Consider the following 16,539-nt stretch of genomic DNA (forward strand, 5'->3'; position numbering starts at 1 on the left):
CTTCCAATGGGCACTCTGGCAGCACTTCCGCCACCGTCTCCCACAGAGAGTGGGTGTAGCGGCCCAAGAGGCATGTGGTGTTTGAAGACCGCAGTCCCAAACTAAGGGAGGAGAATATCTTCTTTCCATAATTCTCATACCTCTTGGATTCCCTGTCCGGCGGGGCCGTCGGGAATGCGGTCTGGGAATTAGAGGCCTGGATGACCAGACTCTCGGGGGTGGGCTGGGAGGACAGGAAACATGGGTCGCCCGGAGCCGGCGTCTGGCCACGTTCCTATCCACGGGTGAACCCGTAGCGGGCCTGGACCAAGTGCCCAAAAGAACGTCGGTCAAGGCCTCATTAAAAGGCAGCAGAGGCTCAGCCGAGCATGACTGCGGTTTAAGGACCTCTGTGAGGAGGTTAGTCCTCACGGCCACAACGGGGAGCTCAAGGCCACCCTCGTCAACACCACACCATAGGTAGCCCCCTCCTCCGAAGCCACGGTAGGAGGAGAGACAAATCCAGGGTCTGGAGAGGTGTCCAGGCCACTGGCCTCCCCAGGGTCTCCAGCCCAGTCCATATTAGACGGACACTTCTTAGTCAGAGGGTCCTCAGACCCCTCCCAATCCTCCTCATCACCCATCTCCTGAGATTCAGGGTTGTAATTCAATGAGGTCGGTTCATAGAAGTAAAAATCTCCAAACGGCGTCGGGTGCAGCGCCGACAGGCGCCGTCCCGACGTCGGAACCAAAGCAAAGGAGGTATCGAGGACGGTGCCGGAGGTGACACCACACGGACCGACGCCAGGGGGGTCGTAAGGTCCATCGGTGACGAACCAGAGCCCGAGGAAGGCCCAGCGGCGCCGGGTCCGAAGGCACCGGCGGCGCCGGTGCCGCTGTTCCCTGCGGCGCTGGGCCCCAAGGGCACCGGCGGTGTCGGGATCGTGGGGCCCTGCGGCGCCAGGCCCGAAGGCGCCGGCGGCGTCGGGGCCGAAGTACCCAACGGCGTCGGGGGTCGAAGCCCCCGACCCACTAGGGCCCCCAGACGGGTTCGCTGGGCCCGGAGGCGCCGCGGAGCCCGTCGGAGGAGAAAGGGACCTCATGGCCATGAGGAAACGCTCAATCTCCTCCGGCGTCGCGTTTAGCCCAGGGACCGGAGGGTATGGGGCTGGACGCGACGCCCGCGACTCCCGAGGAGCCGCGTGGGCGGTGTCACCCGAACCCCCGGCCGCATCGCGCGAGCGTCGGGGGGAGTCAGAAGAGCGATGATGCCTCTTCGACTTCTTGTGTTTCTTACCTGACGACTTGGATCCGGTGGAGTGGCGCTGACCCCCGGAGCTGTGACGGCTCCGTCCACGCGACCTGTCCCTCGACCTCCCGTGGGACCGGGACCTCACGCGGCGCGGGTCCGACTGCCAGAGTTCGAGCCGCCTCCGCTCCCGCCTGGCTTTCCTCGAAAGGGCCCGACAGTCGGGGAAGGCCTCGTCGTCATGGTCGACGCCCAAACACGTCAGGCACTGGCGGTGACGATCCGTGACCTACATGGTGCGGTCGCAATCTTCACAATGCTTGAAGCAGGGCATCCCTACGGCACCGTCGAGTCGCAAGACTTCGAAAAGGTTCAAAAAGATCACCAAAAAGTTAGTCAAAAATTGACTGGGTTACTGCTTTTTCCAGATCTGCGCTGGCTGGCGCGGAAAAAAAGAAGAACTGACGTCAGCACGCGGAGGTGACGTCTAAGTACTCCGACAACGTCATCACGGCGCAACCGACGCCGACGACTGACGCGGAGCCGCAGACGACGCCTACCGACGCGCAAGGGTACTGCTACGCAAAAGTTTCCGGATCCAGTCTGACGCCTGGGGATATTCTAAGGTAAGGAATCTATCACTAACGTGTCTCTTTCAGATATCACGCTTCAACCACTACAAACATCATAGCCACAAGAACAATACCAAAGCAAAAATTATCACCGTCAATAGAATCCCCACCAAGAAAAAACCAGTAGTATTACCACCACAAATGCAATCTAGAGCAATATCACCTTTTCCAATACCATCAACAGTAGTACCATCAATTACACAAAAATAATGCCATTTATAGCACCCTAGTCGAAGGGTCTGTCAGATTGGCAGATACACCCATTTCCCCCATAGAAAGCCTTCATTTGACAGATTGCATCTCCTTATCCAATGCATCGCTGGCTCTTAAAGGAAGGAATCTAAGGTATTCGTGGACTCACCTCAGTTGGTTGAAATGGTCGATTTCCATTTCCCCATCTTGAGAAAACCTGGACCTCCTGTACAGTTTGGGCCGCACACGTTAGAGTGGGGGCCCAGCCCAGCCTCCTCCGGGCACAGATGGGACCTCCCTTGGCCCAGGCACGCCCGCGCGTATCCCTCGCTGCGGGAGGCTCTGAAGGCTTTTGTGCCACACAACAAGTGCGTTGGTGGCTCACGTGCCACGTTGGATGCCAGGATGTGGAGTCCCCCGGTATACCTTGTCTGCTGTCCAGATATATTATCACTTTTAATCTATAAATTATAGTTATCTGGGCATTTCTCTTTATTAATGTTCATTTTGATCTATTATAATTATCTGTGTACCTTTTTAAAGCAAATTGCTGTATTTGTGGTGCACATAATTTATGATCTGTATTATAGACCTTTCACTATTGCACTAAGGTCTATTTAATTAAAATAATAAACATTATTTAAACTCTACCAGCAAAAATACCACCACCTCCTATACAATGCCACCAGCAGCAACACATCCTCTACAGTAGCCACATTAATGCCACAAATAGAACCACCAACAGTACTTACAACGCCATCAACACTATACCACCAACTAGGAAGATCCATTGCATAGATGGTCTACCAGTCTGAGTTTTACAGGCTGGCTCCTGTCCTCTTTATGGATAAACGCTGAGTGGTGGCAGAAAAAGCCTACTAAGATGGCTATGTGCCAGATATAATGAGGGAGGCCATGATCATCACAATTCCTAAGGCGGGAAAAATACCACAGGAGATGGGATTCTATTCCCTTTTCTCCATGATCAGCACAGGTACTAAAATATTAGTAAACTACTGGCCTTTAGACTGACACAAGTTATGTCGCTTTTGGTGAACGAAGACCAAACAGAGTTTGTACTGCATGGAAGTAATATTTCTAACCTTCGCAGGTTGGCACATGTAGAACACCACTTATATGCCACTGATGGAAACTATGTGGTGGCCTCACTGGACCGTGAAAATGTTTTCAACACAGTCGAGTGGGAATATCCAAATTTTATGCCTTGAACAACATGAATTTTGCTCCCAATATTCTGCATTACATATGACTATTATATATACCCAACCTGAAGTTAGAGTTAAAGCACAAGTTAGAAAATCCCCACGCATCAGACTGGATCCGAAAAGTTTTGCTAACAGTACCCCTGCGCATCAGCAGGTGGTGTCTTGCGGCTGCGCGTCCGTCGCTGTCGTCGTATGCACCGAGATGATGTCACGGAGACTACTTAGGCGCCACCCATGTGCGCTGACATCAGTTCTGTGCACGACTTTCCACGCCAGGAACGCAGAGCCATTCAAGAAACCGAATACTGGTGCCATGAATCTAGGGCCCTGAAAGAGATGTCCTTAAACCTAGTAATCAGTTCGCAGAACGGAGAGGATGGGTGGGGGGGGTAAGGAATCTATCACTAACTAATGTCTATTACAGATATATCGTTACACAAGTAGTAACTTGTGCATCTGAAAGAGACACATTAGTGATACAGATATATCATTACACAAGTAGTAACTTGTGCATCTGAAAGAGTCACGTTAGTGATAGATTCCTTACCTTAGAATAGATACACCAGCAATACCAACCCTAGTGGTGGGTCTGCGAACAAGATTACACCAAAAAGTCACGGAGAATAGAACGGCCAAAGAAGCCATCTCTCCGGACTTGACTGTCAAGGCAGTAATGCTTGGTAAACGTGTGCAGTGAGGCCCATGTAGCTGCCTGACAAATGTCCTGCAAAGGAATGCCGCGTCGCAAGCCAGTAGTGGCTGCTGTTGCCCTGGTGGAATGGGCACACAGCCCAACAAGAGGCTCCTTCTTAGCCAACGATTAACAGGCCTTGATGCAGAGAATGACCCACCGAGAGATGTCCTGTTTGTGCACGGTCCGACCTTTTTTTGGCGCCCACGTAGCCAACAAAGAGCTGGTCATCCATCCGGAACTGTTGTGTGCGTGTCAGATAGAACGAGAGCTCTCGTTTTGGGTCCAGACGGTGGAGCCTCGCTTCCTCTTTAGAAAGATGGGGAGGCGGAAAGAAGGTGGGCAAAGTGATGGTCTGCCTGATGTGGAAGGGCACAACAAACTTTTGCAAGAAAGAAGGACGGGTTCTAAGAACCACCTTGTCCAGATAAACAGAAAGGAAAGGAGGTTTAGAAGAAAGAGCCTGGAGCTCACTCACTCTTCTGGCAAGGGACAGTTATGAAGGGGCTCGTAGGGAGCGCACATAGGAAACGTCAAGACAAGGTTTAAGTTTCATTGAGGCATGATGAACGGCATGGAAGGGAACGTGTGCGTAATGCCTTTCAGAAAACAGTTAACAACCGGGGACTTAATAAGAGAAGGCTGATCAGGAAGACGTGGAAAGGCGGAAATGGCTGAAAGAAAAACTTTTATAGCGCCCAGAGCAGAGCCCTGCTGGGCCAGAGAAGCAAGGAACAATAGAACCTCGGAAAGAGGGGCAGAAAGGCGATTCACAACCTTCGCTGTGCACCATGCCACAAACTTGTTCCACCTGCAGGTGTATACCGTTTTAGTTTGGGGGCGCCTGGCTGCCAGAATGACATCACAGACCTCGAGAGGAAGATCAAAAGCTGTCAACTGTCGATGCTCAATCTCCACGCATGGAGGTGGAGGCTGTACAGGTTCGGGTGGAGGACTGTCCCCTGCTGCTGCGACAGAAGATCCTCCCGAAGAGGCAGTCGGATCGGGGAATCGATAACCATGCTGAGTAGCTCGGGATATCAGTAACTTTGTGCCCAATCCGGAGCCGCAAGAATGACTTGGGCCCGGTCACGCCGAATCTTCTTCAGCACTCTGGGCAGAAGTGGTATAGGTGGAAAGGCGTACAACAGACCGCAACTCCACTCGCGACGAAAAGCGTCGCTGAGCGAGTGCCACCTTGAAAATTCCAATGCGCAGAACTAATGACATTGCGCGTTCTGTTCGGTGGCAAATAGATCTAACCACGGCTCTTCCCACTGCAGGAAGAGACCTTGCACCACGTCCGAGTGCAGACGCCTTTCGTGATCATTCATGCACCGGCGGTTGAGTTTGTCCGCCCTGGTGTTCAGAGACCCTGCCAGGTGTTGAACCACCAATGTCCAGAGGTGCAAAACCTCGTGACATAGGGTCCAAATCGCCACCCGCCCTGTTTGTTGGAATACCACATGGCGGTGGTGTTGCCTGTGAACACCTGCACTACACTTCGCAGGACAAAGGGAAGGAATGCTTTCAGTGCAAGTCAGATGGCCCGAAGCTCCAAAAGGTTATGGAGCCGGGACTCTGCCGGGGACCAGAGGCCTCTGATCTCCGCCTCTCCCAAGTGGTCTCCCCATCCCAGGAGGGATGCATCCGTCACGACCGTGTGCTCCGGTTGGGGAAGGGAGAGCGATTTGTGAGCCACCACTGTAAGTGTCGTGTTGTGCCATCTGAGATCTGGACATGATTGGACAGGTTGCCCTGATGCTGTGCCCCCTGGAACTTCAGGTCCCACTGCAGAGCTCGCATATGCCATCTGGCATGTTGCACTAGCAGGATGCAGGAGGTCATCAGGCCCAGGAGCCGGAGGGTCATCCTGACTGAAACCCAGGATAGAGGCTGAAATATCGGAATCATAGCCTGAATATCCGGACTCGCTGCTCGGGAGGATAAACGAGAAACTGAGTCGAATCAGAACCGATCAGATGAAGGGGAGCTTCTGAGAGAGACTCAGGTGTGACTTCGGCACATTGATGGAGAACCCCAGCAAGTGCAGGAGGTCGGTCATAGTCTGAAGGTAGGAGACGACTGCCTGAAGCGAGCCCGCCTTCAACAACCAGTCATCGAGGTAGGGGAAGACTGACACCCCTGACCTGCGCAGGTGAGCTGCGACCACCGCCATCACTTTCGTGAACACCCGAGGGGCGCTGGTAAGGCCGAAGTGAAGCACGGCAAACTGAAAATGCTCCTGACCTACCATGAACCACAGATAACGCCGGTGGGCCGGCAGGACGTGGAAGTGAAAACATGCGTCCTGCAAGTCCAACGCTACCATCCAGTCTCAAGGGTTAAGGGCAGCCAAGATCTGTTGTCCTCTGGATGGATTTGGTACAGTGCACTTAGTTCTGAGATGAGAGACTCAGATGGTACCATACCTAGTCGCTTCAATGTCTCAGATTCAGGAAAAGTTTTTGCAAATATGTGGTAAACTAACTCGCTTTATGTCCACTTTCGAAATAAGGACACACCAGTTTTTCTATAAATTAAAGCGAATTGGAGAGACAGAGGCTGGATGAAGGAGGTTTCCAGTAGTTAGGATACTTATATGAAGGTGAAACAATTATCACATTTAAAGAGGCTAGAAAAAAATTCCTGTTTGGTCCGAGTCAATTTGTAAGGTTTGCCAAAGTGGCTGTGGAGGCATGAATGTGCAGGGGTGGTTTTCTGGGATGCACCTCCATTTACAATGAATATCACTGTGAGACTTTAGGAAGGGGGAAGAAGTGTTTCCTTGTTTTCTAAAGCCATGTTGTATTATTGGGTGCATAAATCCCTGACAGTGTGAACATGATGGGAACAAGATACTAATAAAGTGTGATTGCTGATCCAGACTGGAACAGGGAACTTCTCACGGGGTACCAAGTAATGCCATGTTTCACATGATCCAGTTAAAAAAATTGCATCTAGCCTGTGCCAAACACCCTCGGGCGACTGTCCTACATGTCACCATGCTGCAGCAGACTTTCTCTACATGTAATGGATGGTCCTGCCCTGTGATGGGTGACTACTGGTGCCAGGTGACAATTGTCTTCACTATGATACCAGTGACAAAGGTTGATCGCCCTCTGACATTGTATACTGTGCCTACACCTCAAACCTATAATGAGTACATTTTTCCATCATTTTATCTCCCTGATGATATTGTTAGGAAAACAAATAATAATGATCCACTGGCTGCAGCCATGGGGTGCTCAAATACAGTTTTGGTATGAAGATGCCGGTAAGTACTTAGAAGGGGAAGAAATAATAATAAAAATAGTGCAAACTGGCAAAAAGGTAATTGATTATATTTAAGAATGGCGTGAAATGTGTGGCAAACTACTGGAAGGATAGACTGGATATACCCAGGCACAGTCCTCATACATAGCGCCATCTTAGAAATGCCCAATAAGATAGGTTGTTAAACTTACAAAACAGTGGCTTCTGCCTGCTGCTATGTAGGTCACTGATGCACAAGTTACTAACCTTTGGTAACAATATATCTGTAAGATTCCTTACCTTAGAATTACGCCCAGGCGTCGGACTGGATCCGAAAAGTTTTCGTCAGCGTGATGCGTTGGCTTTGTGTCGCCGAGTTGACGTCGCTTTAGCTACTTAGATGCGCCCACGCACGCTGACGTCAGTTCTGTACACTACTTTCCGCGCTAAGAACTCAGAGCCATGCAAGAAACTAACCACTGGTGCCATGAAACTAGGGCCCTGAAAGGGATGACCTTAACCCTAGAAATCAGTTTGCAGAACGGGGACAATGGGTAAAGCGGTAAGGAATCTATCACTACTAATGTTTTTTACAGATATATCGTTACCAAAGGTAAGTAACTAGTGCATCTGAAAGAAACACGTAGTAATATATTCCTTACCTTAGAATAGATACCCCAGCAATAACCACCCTGGTGGTGGGTCTGCAAACCAAGATCACACCAGGAAGTCCAGGAGAACAGAGTGGCCTAAGAAGCCGTCACTCCGGACTTGGCTGTCCAGGAAGTAGTGCTTGGTAAACGTGAGCAGCAAGGCCCACGTAGCTGCCTAACGGATGTAATGCATGAGAATTCCTAGTCCCACAGCAGTAGTGGCTGCCGTTGCCCTGGTAGAATGGGCGCGTAGCCCCAGTGGAGGCTCCTTTTTAGCTAAAGAATAACAAGCCTTAATTCACAGAATGACCCACCGAGAGATGGTCCACTTGTGCACAGCCCGACTTTTCTTGGCGCCCACGTAGACAACAAAGAGCTGGTCATCAACCCAGAACTGTTGTGTGCGGTTGAGGTAGAATGAAAGCGCACGTTTTGGGTCCAGACGGTGGAACCGCTCTTCCTCTTTTTAGAGATGTGGAGGCGGGAAGAAGGTGGGCAAAGTGATGGTCTGCCCGATGTGAAAGGCAGTGACAACCTTTGACAGAAAAGATGGAAGAGTTCTTAGAAAAACTTTGTCCGGATGGACAAAGAGAAAAGGAGGTTTAGAAGAAAGAGCCTCGAACTTACTCACTCTTCTGGCAGAGGTGATAGCCACCAGGAAAGCTGTCTTTAAAGTAAGAAGACGAAGAGGACAATTGTGAAGTGGCTCATAGGGAGCACACATCAGATATCTCAGAACCAGGTTCAAGTCCCACTGAGGTATTATGAAAGGAACAGGAGGGAACAGATGAGTAATGCCTTTTAAGAATCTCTTTACAACAGGGGACTTGAAAAGGGAAGGCTGATCTGGAAGCCGTAAAAAGGCTGAAATGGCCGAGAGATAGCCCTTGATAGTGTCCAGAGCAGAGCCCTGCTGGGCCAAAGAAAGGAGAAATAGAAGGACCTCTGAAGAGGGGCAGAAAGGGGATCCACAGCTTTTGCTGTGCACCATGCCACAAATGTAATCCACCTGCATGCGTATACAGTCTTAAAAGACATCAACTGCTGCCGCTCAATCTCTATGCAAGGAGGTGGAGGCTGGACAGGTTCGGGTGGCGGAACGCCCCCTGCTGCTGAGACCGAATATCCTCCCGAGGAGACAGTCGACTCAGAGATGGATAGCCATGCTGAGTAGCTCGGGATACCATACTCTTCAAGCCCAGTCCGGAGCCACATGAATGACTTGGGGCCCGGTTGCGCTTGATCTTCTTCAGCACTCTGGGTAGAAGTAGGTGGAAAGGCATCTAGTAGACCGCAACTCCACTTGCAAAGAAAAGCGTCTCCTAGCGAGTGCTGCCTTGGAAATTCCAAAGCGCAGAACTGATGACATTGAGCGTTCTCTTCGGTGACGAATAGATCTAACCAAGGTTCTCCCCACTGCTGAAAGAGACCTTGTGACACATCCGAGTTCAGACGCCATTCGTGATCCATCATGCACAGGCGGCTGAGTTTGTCCACCCTGGAGTTCAGAGAACGTGCCAGGTGTTGAACCACCAGGAAAATGCCCTGATGTTCCAGTCATATCCAGAGGCGCAGAGCCTCCTGACATAGGGTCCACGACCCTACCCCGCCCTGTTTCTTGCAGTACTACATGGCGGTGGTGTTGTCTGTGAACACCTGCACTACTCTCCCCTTGTCAGATGGAAGGAATGCCTTCAGTGCAAGCCTGATTGCACGAAGCTCCAGAAGGTGGATATGGAGCTGGGTCTCCGCCGGAGACCAGAGTCCTCTGATCTCTGCTTCTCCCAGGTGGCCGCCCCATCCCAAAAGGGACGCGTCCGTCACAACTGTGTGTTCCGGTTGGGGAAGGGAGAGGGATCTGCCATTGACCAAATCGCAATTCGTGAGCCACCACTACAATTGGCGTGCAGTGCCCTCCAAGATCTAAACGTGATCGGACAGGTTGCCCTGATGCTTTGCCCAATGGAACTTCAGGTCCCACTGCAAAGCCCGCACACGCCACCTGGCATGATCCACTAGCAGGATGAAGGAGGCCATCAGGACCAGTAGCCGGAGGGTCATCCAGACCGAAACCCGGGATAGAGGCTGAAAGATCAGAATCATATCCTGAATATCCCGGACTCACAGCTCGGGAGGATAAACCCGAACCTGCGCTGAGTTCAGAACCGCTCCGATGAAGAGGAGCTTCTGAGAGGGAATCAGGTGCGACTTCAGCACGTTGATGGAAAACTCCAGCAAATGCAGGAGGTCGGCCGTAGACTGGAGGTGGGAAACGACTGCCTGGGGCGAGCCCGTCTTCAACAGCCAGTCGTCGAGATAGGGGAAGTCTGGAACCCCTGATCTGCGCAGATCTGCGACCACCACCATCACTTTCGTGAACACCTGAGGGGCGCTGGTAAGGTTGAAGGGGAGCACGGCAAACGGAAAGTGCTCGTGGCCTACTGTGAACTGCAGGTAATGCCGGTGGGCCGGCAGGACGGGGATGTGAAAATATGCGTCCTGCAAGACCAACGCTACCATCCAGTCTCAAGGGCAGACAAGACCTGAGCTAGCATCAACATCTTGACCTTCTCCTTTCGGAGGAAGCAGTTGATGTTCCTGAGGTCCAAGAAAGGATGCAGGCCCTTGTCCTTCTTGGGGACCAGAAAGTAGTGGGAATAACAACCACAACCTACTTCTGGCACAGGAACGCGCTCAATGGCCCCCTTGGCTAGGAGGGCCATGACTTCCTGCTGAAGAAGCGCAAGATGGTCCCCTGACATGCAGTGGTACTGAGGTGGCATGGCTGGAGGAGTAGTCTTGAAGGGGAGGGAGTAGCCCCTCCGGAACTTTTGCAGCACCCACTTGTCTGGTGTGAGGTTGCGCCAGTGGGGGAGATGATGGCGAATTCTGCCGCCCACTGGCCTTAGATGGACCTGAAAGTTCGGACTAGGAAGGCTTTGCAGTGGATTCTGCGGGGGTGGAGGTGGACTGACGCAGGCTGGCCCCCAGAACCGCCTCAACAATTCCCACGTCTGCGGATGTTCTTAGGTTGTTGCTGCACAGGCCGAGTGGCCAACAGGCCCAAGGACTTGGCCGTAGCCCGGGAGACCTTAAAGCACTTCAATGCACTAGCTGCCTTATTGCCAGAGGTAAATGCCATCAAAGGGCATGTCCATCAGAGTGCTCTGGACATCCCCTGAGAAGCCAGTTGTCCTCAGCCAGGCATGTCACTGAAGCGCCACAGTCGTGGAACTTGCCCTGCCCAGAGAGTCAGAGGTATCAAGCCCACAACGGATGGTGAACTTAGCTGCGTCTCTTCCAGCAGCAATAGCTTGGGAGAATACTGTCTGGGCCGACTCCGGACAGTTAGGCAGCACCTGCGCAACCGTGTCTCACACAGAGTGGGAATAACAGCCCAAGAGGCATGCAGTGTTCACCCACCGCAACCCTAAGCTGGCATATGAAAACAGCTTCTTGCCAATCTACTCCAGCTTCTTGGATTCCCTATCCAGAGGGGCGGAAGGGAACGCGCTCTGGGAAGCAGAGGCTTGGACAATCAAGCTCTCAAGAGTGGGATTATGGGAGAGAGAGAGGGGATCGCCCGGAGCCGGGCAATGGCGTCAGGCCACATTCCTGTTCACAGGAGCCCCTGTGTTGGGCCTGGACCAGGTGCCCAAAAGAACGTCAGAAAGGGCCTCCTTGAAAGGCAGCAGTGGCTCTGCAGAGGTAGCCGCCGGCTGAAGCACTTCTGTCAGGAGGTTAGTTTGGACGGCCACTGTAGTGAGTTCAAGGTGGAGGGACTCCGCCATCTTATGCACACCACTGCGTAACTTGCTCTTTCCTCCGTAGCTCCGGAAGGAGGAGACAACATGCCAAGGTCAGGTGAGGTGTCATGACCACTGGCATCCCCACATCCTCTGCCCAGTCTAGATCATAACCACACTGTTGTGTGCGAGGGTCCTCAGACCCCTGCCAGTCCTCCCCATCCTCTGAAGTCTGTGAAACATGCTGAAAATAAGGGGGGGCGGACATAGGGGTAAAAAGGCCCCGTGGGAATCGGTTCCAGCACCCTGTCCAGGCTGAAACCAGGGCTGACGTCAGCGGTAGCAGCGGATGACATTGGAGGTGGTGCCGGAGGAGGGGTCGACACCGGTGGAGGTGTTATGAGGTGAGGTCACCCGGGGTTGCCCGGGATCCAAGCCCGGATCCAAGGTGTTCCTGCGGCACCGGGGCCCAAACCGTTGGCGGCACCATCGCCGAAGCCGGCGACGATGGAAGAACAGGACCCCCAGTCGGGCCCGAAGGTGCACCGCCGGGGCCAGACGGCCCAAACAGTCAGGCCATGGCAGCAAGAAATACTTGCACCTGAGCAGGCATCGCCGATGGACCCGGGAAGTAAAATTTATACCACCAATAGTACCACAAATACCACACAATAAATAACACTGCTACCCCAATAATACTGATACCTCCATTACCAAAGCTGGCATCACTAATATCACCATCACCAATACCACCAGAACAAATAACACAACTGCTATGAAATATATTAGTAATGCAACCATAACCAATGCTATGAAATACCATGCCAGAGGTACCACATCACCACGACAAGCCACACCAAGACCACCAAAATACCACCAATAATACCCACAATAAACCCATACAACCACCTATACTAACACTTATATCACCACCATTGTCACCAGTGATCACCAATACCAGCACTAATGCCAACAATAATACCACCCCTACCAATACTACCACCAATTCCAAAGCCATCTATACACCACAGTATCAATACTACTACCAATAACATATCACCATCAATTTTACCAATACCACAGCTAGTACCATCACCAATGCTACCAATGATAATACCAGTACCAACATCAATAGCAATACTGCAGCCACCATTACCATTTCCAGATAACAAAAATACCACTATCAGAACTACTAAGAATATCATCAGACAATATCACAAATACCTCCAGAATACCACAACCACCAATACCACCATCACCAACAATACCACAGCCAATACCATTAATGCCACCAATACCAGTCCTGCCAATACCACCAACAACACCGTCTATGGAACAACCGATATCACTACAATACCAATACCACCAATAATACTATAAATTATACCACAAGTACACCAACACCATCACCATCACCACCACAATGTCAATACCACTACCACCAATAACACTAATAATCCAATACCACCCACCAATACTACAATCAATACAAACCAAAATACTAATACCGTCAGTTCAGCCACTACCAGACACCACCAATACCACTACAAATTTCAAAGCCATCAATCTAACTTCCCCCACCAATCCCAGCACCGCCAATGCCAACACCACCACCAGAGTACCAATACCACAAGACCATCAGCAGGACCACTAATCCCACCACTATCAGTAGCAATACCAAACATAACACTGCCACAAATATAAATCATGGTGCCAGCAGTGCCATGATTGGCTTAGGGAAGCCTGGGTGCTTCCTGCTTCCAGGAGCGAGGAAGAGCAGCGGACAAAAAGAAGCGTGCGGTGTGAATAGGCAAGTGATCTTTATTTTTCAGCCCTCCACGCCACGCCACCCCTATGCCGCAGCAGCCATCACTGCCACCAGCATTACTATCAAGGTTGGCGTGGCTTTAATGTTCTCTTGTAGGAAAATGTTATTGTGCATGCTTGTATTTGCATTAAACCAAGACTTATTGGCTTTCTGGATGCTTATTTAAATTCTGTCCTGCGTTCAACCCACTGCCGATTCTAGCCTTTAAGAACTGGCAACATGCAATTTCCATTTATTCAAACAGGTTGAATGATTTATAATTAGTTGTGTGGTGTGTCTGTACTTACTTAAACTGCATCACTTTACTGTACTCATTAAATCGTGTAATAATGCTGACATCGATAAACGGCTTTGGCTCTACAAACAGAAAGAGTAAAGATGACATTAATTCAAATGCATGATTAAAATTCTGCTGAATGATTAGCAATTATCATTGCAAGCCTTTGCGAAAAACAGATTAGACATTATGCTCATGGCATTTCTTTAAATTCTAACCATAGCTTTTGAGATATACAGAATTCATTTAACTCACTACAAGCATTGGCAAAGCCAATAGTTCTGCCTTTACACATATGTAAATGGATTTCTGAATGGAAGTACAAGTTCACTGATTCTTCAGCTGCTGCATTCGGTCAACAGAGAAATAAAGTGCATTTTAATAGATGGGCGACGGTTAGGTTTACCCAGATGAACAAGTCAGCGAATGCTGGAATGGAGTGGGTGGGCGAAAGTGAGTGGGTCAATCCATTTGATTGGATAAATATGAGTAAGAATATTTAATCAAACTTAAGCACTAGATACAAACTGGACATTGAAAGACATCACAGTTGTAAACACAAGTGCAATGTTGTTTCATGTTGAACGCGGCAAAGAAAAGCTACTGCAAAAGGGGCTGAGCTACATGAAGGAGGGAAGGTCTTTTGAAGTGCAGTGTTTTTTAGTGGTAGCAACAAGGTTTATTCAAATGTGTTATTATTGCTGACAGTAATGATTTTTCAGGAAACACTGCAATGCCTTACTAATTATAATGGGTGCAGATGGTTGTAATGCTTTATAAATTATAATGATGAAGATCGATTATGGTTAGTGATTCAAGTATTTAAGCCTGATAACAATGTTAAAGCCAATAGGCCTACTTGATTTAAAGTGGCACCCTCCCATATGGTTATGTGCAATATGGTATGGGGGAGGGGTATGCTGTGATGTTTGTGCTCATGACCCTATAGAGAACACATGTAATGTCATCGAAGGTATTCGCACCAGCCTTATGTATATTTGTACATTACAGCATTGTATTAAGTAGTGTTTGTGTAATAAATGTCATTTTCTTTTTATAAACAAAAAGAACAGACTGGACAATCACTTATAGAGTGTTATTATTGTGTACCAGTGAAGAGTGATTATTATTTTTCTCACACCACCTACCCTGAGTAGGCCTGGGACTGCTCTGCTTCGCTACCCTAAGAGAGTCAATCAGTACAATTGGGTGTTTCGTTCATAGTGAGTGGGTAATTGTAGACCTAATATTTGCACAGGCCTCACATGCTTCACAACTAATAACACAGTTTCCTTACACCTTCCAACCGTATAAGGGCAGCACTTTGTGCGCCTCTCCCGGTCTCACAATCTGTTAGACAGGTTCAGGTAATGGCACATACGTATGATCCATGTTCACCAATGACCAAATACTGGTAAAAGGGAACCACATATCATACAGCTGTAGAACTCAGGCAGGGGTGTACATCTCTCCCCATATCAGAGAATTTTATATCTCAACAGATGCCTCTTCTGGATCAGACTACTCTAAATCAACTAACCTGTAGGGGTTGGGTCATCAGTAAATCTGGCACAAAAAGTCCATCTGCATTGCCGTAGCTCAATCAGCTCTGTGCTCAATCGGGCCCTGTGCTCCACTACAAAATCTAACCATTGCAGAGAAGAAATTACTTACCTTTGGTTAAGCATTATGTGGTAGAGACATAGTCTTGCCACAGATTCCTTAAGTTTTGAATTCTCCACAGGTGTAAGACTGGATCTGGAAAATTTTCAGCAGTACTTCTGCACACCGGGGGAATGAGTGGTAGGACTTTGTGATAACGTTGACTTCGGTTGTGAGATCAGTGGAGTCATACAAGTCCCCTCCGGTGAGCGGATGTTTTTTCTGTGTAACCTTCCACCCCACTATAGAAACTGGTTGTGGAAACAGTGTGCCAAAAAAGATCAATGTATGTTTGAAACAATAAATAGAAAACAGACATGAATACCAAGTCAAGACCTATAAGTGGAGAAGTGTGGCTCACTGGTTAGAGCAGGCAGACCCTGAAGCAGAGGTCAGACCCGGGACCAGGGTTCGATTCCCGACGCGGCAGGGTGTTGAGCTCAAATGTCCACGGACTCGATAATTCTCGCTTCGGTGCCTGACCTAATCATGGGTTCACACTCTGCAACTCTGGGCATTAAGCTTGCTTAATCTCCACAACGGCCCCCCCGCGGTGGGATGCCTGGCTTTCACCTTGGGGATGCCCTGTAGGGGCTATCTCACAGGGACAAACCAGGATGGGTTCCCAAGGCAAGAGCGGAGATACCCCTTCGGGGGTCGATTCTGGCGCTACATAAGAAATGTAATAATAATAATAAGGTAAGACCAAATGGTTAGTTGAATCACACAACTATATTAAAGAGAAAACCCTGGTGTATAAAACCAGTGCTGAAAATGGCTACATCCCTAACAACTAGAGAATGTCTATAAGGAAAGATCAAATGGTTTAATGAACCATATGGCTACTTGAAACACTGATCACCAGTGTATAAACCAGGTTTGCAAAAGGAAATACCTCTTACACTACAATCATTTGCAGAGTGCGGAGGATGGGTAGGGCGTTAAGGAATCTGCAGCTAGACTATGGCTCAACCAAAAAATGTGTTACCAAAGGTAAGTAACTTGTTCATCTGATAGAGACATGCAGCTGCAGATTCTTTAACTTTTTTTAAATGTACTTTATTTTCCATTTTCACAGTGAATCACAACAAGGATGGCATATTGTTTACTGATTGCAACAGTAAAGAATACATTATCTCGTAGAAATGT

At 49.5% G+C, this 16,539-nt stretch overlaps 1 protein-coding gene across 1 annotated transcript in view; it reads right to left on the reverse strand.

Annotated features, from left to right (window-relative positions):
• VPS13C (vacuolar protein sorting 13 homolog C) overlaps window positions 1–16,539 on the reverse strand; it is a 2,437,235-nt gene that overhangs the window by 537,042 nt on the left and 1,883,654 nt on the right. The window contains exon 71 of the mRNA XM_086955811.1: window positions 13,739–13,808. Within this exon, the coding sequence (XP_086811937.1) occupies window positions 13,739–13,808 (70 nt within the window). The remainder of the gene's footprint in view (window positions 1–13,738; window positions 13,809–16,539) is intronic.

The sequence above is a fragment of the Lissotriton vulgaris genome, chromosome 2_1 (genome assembly GCF_964263255.1).
Source record: "Lissotriton vulgaris chromosome 2_1, aLisVul1.2, whole genome shotgun sequence".
In the NCBI taxonomy this organism is placed as follows: domain Eukaryota; kingdom Metazoa; phylum Chordata; class Amphibia; order Caudata; family Salamandridae; genus Lissotriton; species Lissotriton vulgaris.